The sequence below is a fragment of the Centropristis striata genome, chromosome 18, assembly GCF_030273125.1.
Source record: "Centropristis striata isolate RG_2023a ecotype Rhode Island chromosome 18, C.striata_1.0, whole genome shotgun sequence".
Lineage (NCBI taxonomy): Eukaryota > Metazoa > Chordata > Actinopteri > Perciformes > Serranidae > Centropristis > Centropristis striata.
Window position 1 is genome coordinate 17,903,878 of NC_081534.1, and position 6,976 is coordinate 17,910,853.

Below are 6,976 nucleotides of genomic sequence, written 5' to 3' on the forward strand. Positions count from 1 at the left end.
AAATACATTACAGTGAAATTTCCGTCATATTTATGTATTTATTTATTAATTTCATTTTTTTTTATTTTTCCTTTTAATTAAATTAAATGTGCCAACGCTTTAACATGAATCAAGTAAATTGGAAATCATGCCCTCCATTAGTGATACCACACGATTTATAGGTGGCATTTCTCCATCCACGGCCAACAAAACAATGACAAATATATTGCTGCTGCCCGAGGGCTCTGTCTGTTCTGGTTCTGTTGCAAGTTGGCTCTGCGGGACTTCATCTGTGATAAAAAATAAATAAATAAATAAAATCAAGCCAAGCTTGCAACCCCTCAGTCCTAAAGTCCTATACTAAAGGCATATTTTGAGCTTACACACTATGGTACTATGGTAAACTCCTGCCTTACAGGGCACACGTTTTAAATATATATATATATATATATTTATATATATATATATATATATATATATATATATATATATTTATATATTTATATATATATATATATGTGTGTGTGTGTGTGTGTATATATATATGTGTGTGTATATATATATATATGTGTGTATTATTCCAGAAAATAAATTGTTTGTGTTGTTGCAACCTGCACTAAGACTGCTTAATATAATTTTCGTCCTCCAAGTGATCTCCTGCAGCAGAACTTCTAGTTCTGAACTGCTAAAGTTTTTTTTTCTTTTTACCTGTACTCCAACGGATTTACGCTTTGCTTTAGGCATTCTCTTGCTGTTTCCTCTGTTTGCCGTCTGCACACGGCCCTGCAGTCCTTTTTATGGGCATTAATGGGCGGTTACCTATGCTAATCCTATGTTAATTAGACTCACCTGCCACGCCCGCTCTATTTACGAGGAGATGGCATTCATCAATTTAAGAACACGGCTGTGAACAATTCAGCGCATTGATGAATCTGACGTAGGGTCTTCTTAGAAATCTTCTTAAGAAGGACTTAAGAAAGAATCTAAGAAGATTCATAAGAAGATATTGGTGAATGAGGCCCATTGACTTTGTTGTCCTTAAGCTACTTTGTTACTAATTTGGCTCTATTCTTCGGGTCCTTGTCCATTTGGAAGACCCATTTGCGCCCAAGTTTTAACTTCCTGGCTGATGTTTTGAGAGGTTGCTTCAATATTTCCACACCTTCAGGGATCTGGAAATTGTACCCAAAGATGAACCAGACTTGCAGAGTGCAGCGGTCCTAAATTTTTTTCATGATATGTTGGCTGATTTGTTTTGATTTTCCTAAGATGTCACACAAGGACGCAGTGTGTTTGAGGTGTGCCTTAAAATACATCCACATACACAGATGTGCCTCCAATTAACTCAAATGTTTTCAACTAAACTATCAAAAGCTTCCAAAGCCATGACATCATCATCTGTGCTTTCCCAAGTTGTTTCAAGGCACAGTAATCTTAGTGTATGTAAACTTGTGACTTTGAAGAAAGTAATAAAAAATTCTCTAGAAAAGTCTCTCTCATTATTTTGGCATTAGAAATAATAGAATAGAAATTATTTTGGTAATCCGAACTGACCTAAAACAGGAAAAGTTGAGATTGATTTAAGGTCAGATAGTGGGGAAAAAAAAGGTTATGCGTCTTTTTATAAAGTGTATATAAACTTCTGGCTTCAACTGTATTATTGATGGAAAGTGACGAAAACAGAACCTGAGCAGCAAAATTTCAAATTTACATGTTCTGCATTCACATAATAATCTGTGAATTTGCTGACTGAACTAGTTTTAATTTGATCTTTGTTGTATTTTCAGAGCATCAGACACATCTACATCAGCAGAATTTGATTTCAGTAGAAACCTTACGATGAAGGTGAGTTTGTGAGCTGATATTTCACAGATTTTACACGCCGTTATGAAACTCAGCACTTGAACATCTCGTCTGTTCCAGCTGGTATCAGTCGTCCTCCTCCTTGCTCCACTGTTGACCAGCTGCCAGAAGTTTGGCCAACCTGTGGACTGCAGTGAGATCCATCACCATGACAACACCCAATCCAGTGGCGTGTACACCATCTCTCCTGCTGGAGACAGGTCTGCTGTCCAGGTACACCACATAGTATTTTGGCCTTTTGAGATCCTGAGTCACGAAATGTAACTAAAAAGACTTCACTGTTGGCTAATATGCTAATATGTATATTTCAAACATGAAATTATAAAACATACTGTGTTTGTGTGTAGGTGTACTGTGACATGGAGTCATTTGGAGGAGGGTGGACGGTGAGTATTTTACCCAAAGATATGGGATAGAAGGACGCTAGGAAATGGTACACACTTCCTGTCTCCTAAGTGGGCGTAGCTACCTCTCATTTCAAAGTATTGTGAATGTCAAGAGTAATTTATTTATATTTTCTTTTGTAACATTATATATTAACACAGCTAAAAATCAAATTAAGTGTTTTGAACGTTGTTTAGCAATGATGTTAGCTTTAGCACAGTTTGGCTAGCGCCGGCTGTTTGAGACTATTGGTAACTCTTAACGTTATCTATGTTGTAAGATTTGTCAGAGTGAGTTGCTGAGACAAACACAGGTCTACAAAAGAGATAATTTTCTCCTGATGTATCCATCAGAAAAATGCCATTTTTGTGTCAGATTTTTCAGAAGACACATGTCCTGTGAATAATGGGTCCAATATTTACTTTGGTGACTCTGGGACAAAAGAACCAGTCATAATATTTGCTGACTTTCATTCTCCTATTGGAATCAATACACCTGCTGTTAGTCTCCTAAAGGGGCATAACCGTGAACAAACCTAGCTGATACAGAAACAAGAAGTAACTCATCAGTGAACTGTCTTCCTTCTGAGCTGTCTCCTTTTTAACTGAAATCAATATGAACACTTCCTGCATGACCTTTTTCTGCACTTACAATAAAAATGATACAAAGTAAAACCTTGTTGTTTGGAAACCTGATCCGTCAGATATCTCATGTGTTAAGCTAGCTGACCCCCTATCCTGTCCCCCAGGTGTTCCAGAGGAGGATGGACGGCTCGGTTAACTTCTACAGGCCCTGGGATCAATACAAGGTTGGCTTTGGTAATGCATCTGGAGAGCACTGGCTAGGTGAGGAATTAAACTAAACTAACAGTCAGGACTTAAGATCACAAATTAACTGTGTTGTGTAACTCCAGAGCGCTGTTTTACGAAGATGGATTTGAAGGTTAGCAAGGTAACTTCAGCTCTAACCCTGGGTTTTTGTATCATGTAGCTATTTTTCCACAATCACGAAGGTGGTTCTCTTTTAATCTGGCTAGAACACCATGGCAACTCATGTTGAGAAGCTAACCTGATCGGTAGTAGGCTATGTTCTCAATAAGAGATAAGTACCTATAAAAGCACTGCCTACTAACCAATCAATTCTCTTGGAAAATGGCATTACCCTTTTTGGGAAGATCCTGTGGACCTTGTTGTTGGTCTCAGAGGAGGGCGAGAGTCTTTAGAGGCCAACAAAACCCTTTAGAAACCCCAAAGAATATTTATATGAGAAATACATGTTCTCAGCAGGGAGAATAAGATATAAATGTAAACATGTTGAGTCTTAACGTTACATTAATGTCACCAAATGGAGCCGTGAAGTTACAGTAGAGTTACTGTGTGTATCGCTGTAGCACTCAGTTGATGTGTTTCTCACTGAATTACTGAGTGCAGTTTGTAGTTCTCTAGACATTTAACCACACAGTCTCTGAAATTAATCTCCTGTAAAATAAGGTTGCATACAATAATATTTCACTATATTATTAATCAGTATGACATTGACTTGCATATGAAATACTGCATAATTCCATTAAAACAAAACGTTATCACATTATGAAGATGAAAAGCTTGGGTTAACTATGTTGAAAACCACCTTTGTGACACCACTTATCTGTGACTGCGGTTGTAAGGCTTAGTGAAGAGAGATAACAAAAAGATATCCTGGGTATGTTGAACTTGATTCATAGTACAGGGCTCAGAAGTGGGACTGTGACCAAAGTTTCAGATCAGTTTATTCTCTTGCTGAATTTAAATGTCAATGAGTTTTATTGAATTATCTCCACCTCTGTACAAAATGTCACACTGCAACTGTATATAGGTCGTTCTTCAGACTGCCAGTCCAAATCCATTTTTGTCAGATCCAAATTGATTTTAGTAAGTCTGGACAAATAAAAAACATGTGAATTGCAATTTCTGCAAATCCAAATCACATTCTTTGGAGGTTTGAAATGTGATTACAAACACATTTCTACAGATGTGTCTCAGTCCAGACGCTCAGACGACTCAAAGTGGATTTAACGACAACAGAGCCAAACATCAACTGTATCTTAAAAAAACAACAACACGCCAAGCCACCTGTTGGCATGATGCATTCCTCTAGTCCTTTGCAGATGGGACCACACCTCTTGCACAGAGATTGTCTGCCAACACTTGCCAGGCAACGGCCACAGCGACTGCATTGATGAATTAAATGTTTATGAGAATACAAATTAGACAAGATTAGATTGCTAGCGCACCCCGCATACCCCTCTGCCGTGAGGCTGAGCTGAGCACAGTGGCTGGTCAGCAGTCTGCTGTTTTAATCATTTTCTGTAGACGGTGTAGCATCTAAGCTTGGTAAAATTAGCAACTAACCGCCATGCTTTCACGTCACACTGTTTACAGAAAATTACCCAAAAAGTTTTCAATCAGCTTGTGTTCGAAGTGTGTTTTCCTTTGCTAAGAGTGTCTTGATAACACTTAAAGTTCCATTGTGTGTGTGTGTGTGTGTGTGTGTGTGTGTGTGTAGGTCTTGACAACATCCACTACCTAACAAACCACCAAAATTATGAGCTGCTGGTGGACATGGAGGACTTTGAGGGAGCAACTGTGTCGGCTCGGTACACTTCGTTCTCCGTTGGTTTAGAATGTCACGGATACAAACTCAGTGTGTCTGGGTTCATCGATGGGGGGGCAGGTCAGTAAACTGATGCTGGATCTGTGTATCATCTGTTCAAGTATTTATTTATTTTTTTTGTGATGAAGGCATTCTTCTACATCAGGAGCCTCAACGTGTTATCTTAGCCACTGGCTGGTTAGCTAGCTAGCTCCATGCTACACAGGTTACACAAAATGAGCCCAACAAAGCTAGTTGTCACTCTTCTGGTGACAGCAACAAGCTTTCCTACATTATGAAAAGAGTGTGTGGATGAAGCATTAAGTTGTTTATCTAACTGAAGCTCACAAACTAGCAAGCCTCCAGCTTGGCTAGCTAGCTACCTAAGCTACCGAATATCAGCTCTCAAGGCGGCGGAGCGAGCAATTAGTTAAAGTATGGAGCTAGAAGAGGGACAGTTAACTGAGGTATTGAGAATAAAAACTGGCATTGAAACAACAAATTATTGACACTGAAAAATGTTCAACTGAAAAATAAATAAATTACAATCCCACAATCATGTCATGTTATTTAATTTTTGATATTTTTATGCATTATGATTGTTTTTAAATTTCAATCTTTACATTTCTTCTTGATGTCTTTTTTTTTTACAATGTCACTGGTTTTCAGTTTCAACTTTCTGTCACTCTTAGTCAACTAAAACCAACCCAATTATGCTGGAAACCGCCCAATCTGGCAACACTGAAAACAATATATGTGAACTTGTCACAAGTCAACCTCTTACATCACAGGAGTCACGTAAACTTGTTGACCAACACTTTCTCATATTCTGCAGGAAACGCCCTGAGTCATCACAATGGACAAAAGTTTTCCACCCTAGACAAAGACCAGGACAACTCGCCCCACCACTGTGCCAGATTATACCTGGGGGCCTTCTGGTACGGTAATTGTCACAAAACAAACCCCAACGGGGTTTACCGTTGGGGGGCTGATGGCACTATCTATGCTGTTGGAGTGGACTGGAGTTTTTGGAAGGGTTATAACTACTCCCTGAAGACCATCAGCATGAAGATCCGTCCTGTGCATTAATTCTCCAGGACCAATTTACAGCAGAATATCAGCTGATGATCTCTTATGATTTCTTTCTCTTTCTCTCATCAAATAATTAATCTAAAATTTGATCATGCATGAAACTGGGCACAGCAGGAGAAAACAAAACTGTGATTTTTATAATTCTTTTGTTATTAATTAAATGATAATCTGAGCAGAAAGCTGATGTGATGTGTTCTGTCTAGACTCTCATATAACTTATGATGGACTCTTCATAGAAATAGTTCCAACACTCAGGTGTCATGGGCAAATACAAATTCTTAATAACTCGATTTAACAGGACAAAATTAATTTTATTACATTTTTTAGATTATAAAACATAATTTTCCATTCATGTTGATACATTAAAATCTCAGGCACTTCATAAAGCTCAAGGAATTCATTGATTATTCTATCAAGAGGACACTGACAGCAATTTTGACCATTAATTACTTTATTAATTCAACTATATGCTGCCTCATAACGTATCACGGTATGTGAAAATCTTTGTGTTTTGGAAAAAACAAACAATCTACACAAGTCACTCTTGTTTTTTTCCCTCACTATTCTGACCAAATTAATAACAAAATAGTAGATAGGGTAAAAAATTACATGGTACTTGCTTTATTAAAACTGAACTCCGTGGACTTCAGTGACATTAATGTTACAGGAGTTGACAGGAGACCTGCAGGAAGTAATTCTGGTTGTGTTTTCTCCATCTGCAGTGCATTTCTGGTCATATTTTCTCTATCGACAGTGCAATGCTGCTCCTGATTTAGGTTTCTTCACTTGCAGTGTAATTCTGGTTCTGTATGTCAGAGTTTGGAGTCGTTACCTGTCTGAAGGAGGTATTTAGTGATGTAGACTCCCTCTCTGTAGGTCAGCCCTCCGACTACAGGTGTCCCGGTCACCGGTGTAACAGAGCGGTCAATGGCATCGATGTCGCAGTTTAGGTGATTCGGTTTCTTTACTCTGTACAAATAACAAAGACACATTTATTATTACTATAATTATGTTTATTTATCTTTTA

General features: G+C 38.1%; 1 protein-coding gene across 1 annotated transcript; it reads left to right on the forward strand.

The window, feature by feature from the left end:
• Positions 1–1,818: 1,818 nt before the first annotated feature.
• LOC131991536 (microfibril-associated glycoprotein 4-like) lies at positions 1,819–6,018 on the forward strand. The gene is made up of 6 exons (XM_059356991.1): positions 1,819–1,824; positions 1,885–2,055; positions 2,190–2,228; positions 2,975–3,071; positions 4,771–4,938; positions 5,693–6,018. Exons 1-6 carry the CDS (start codon positions 1,819–1,821, stop codon positions 5,944–5,946), a joined length of 735 nt encoding a protein of 244 aa, XP_059212974.1. The 3' UTR covers positions 5,947–6,018.
• The last annotated feature ends 958 nt before the right edge of the window (positions 6,019–6,976 follow it).

What these genes read in the sequence shown, in the direction of transcription:
- LOC131991536 (XM_059356991.1), top strand. An exon ending in GAGACAGGTCTGCTGTCCAG is followed by an intron (nt 2,056 to 2,189) that starts GTACACCACATA and finishes GTTTGTGTGTAG; the next exon opens with GTGTACTGTGACATGGAGTC. An exon ending in CATTTGGAGGAGGGTGGACG is followed by an intron (nt 2,229 to 2,974) that starts GTGAGTATTTTA and finishes CCTGTCCCCCAG; the next exon opens with GTGTTCCAGAGGAGGATGGA.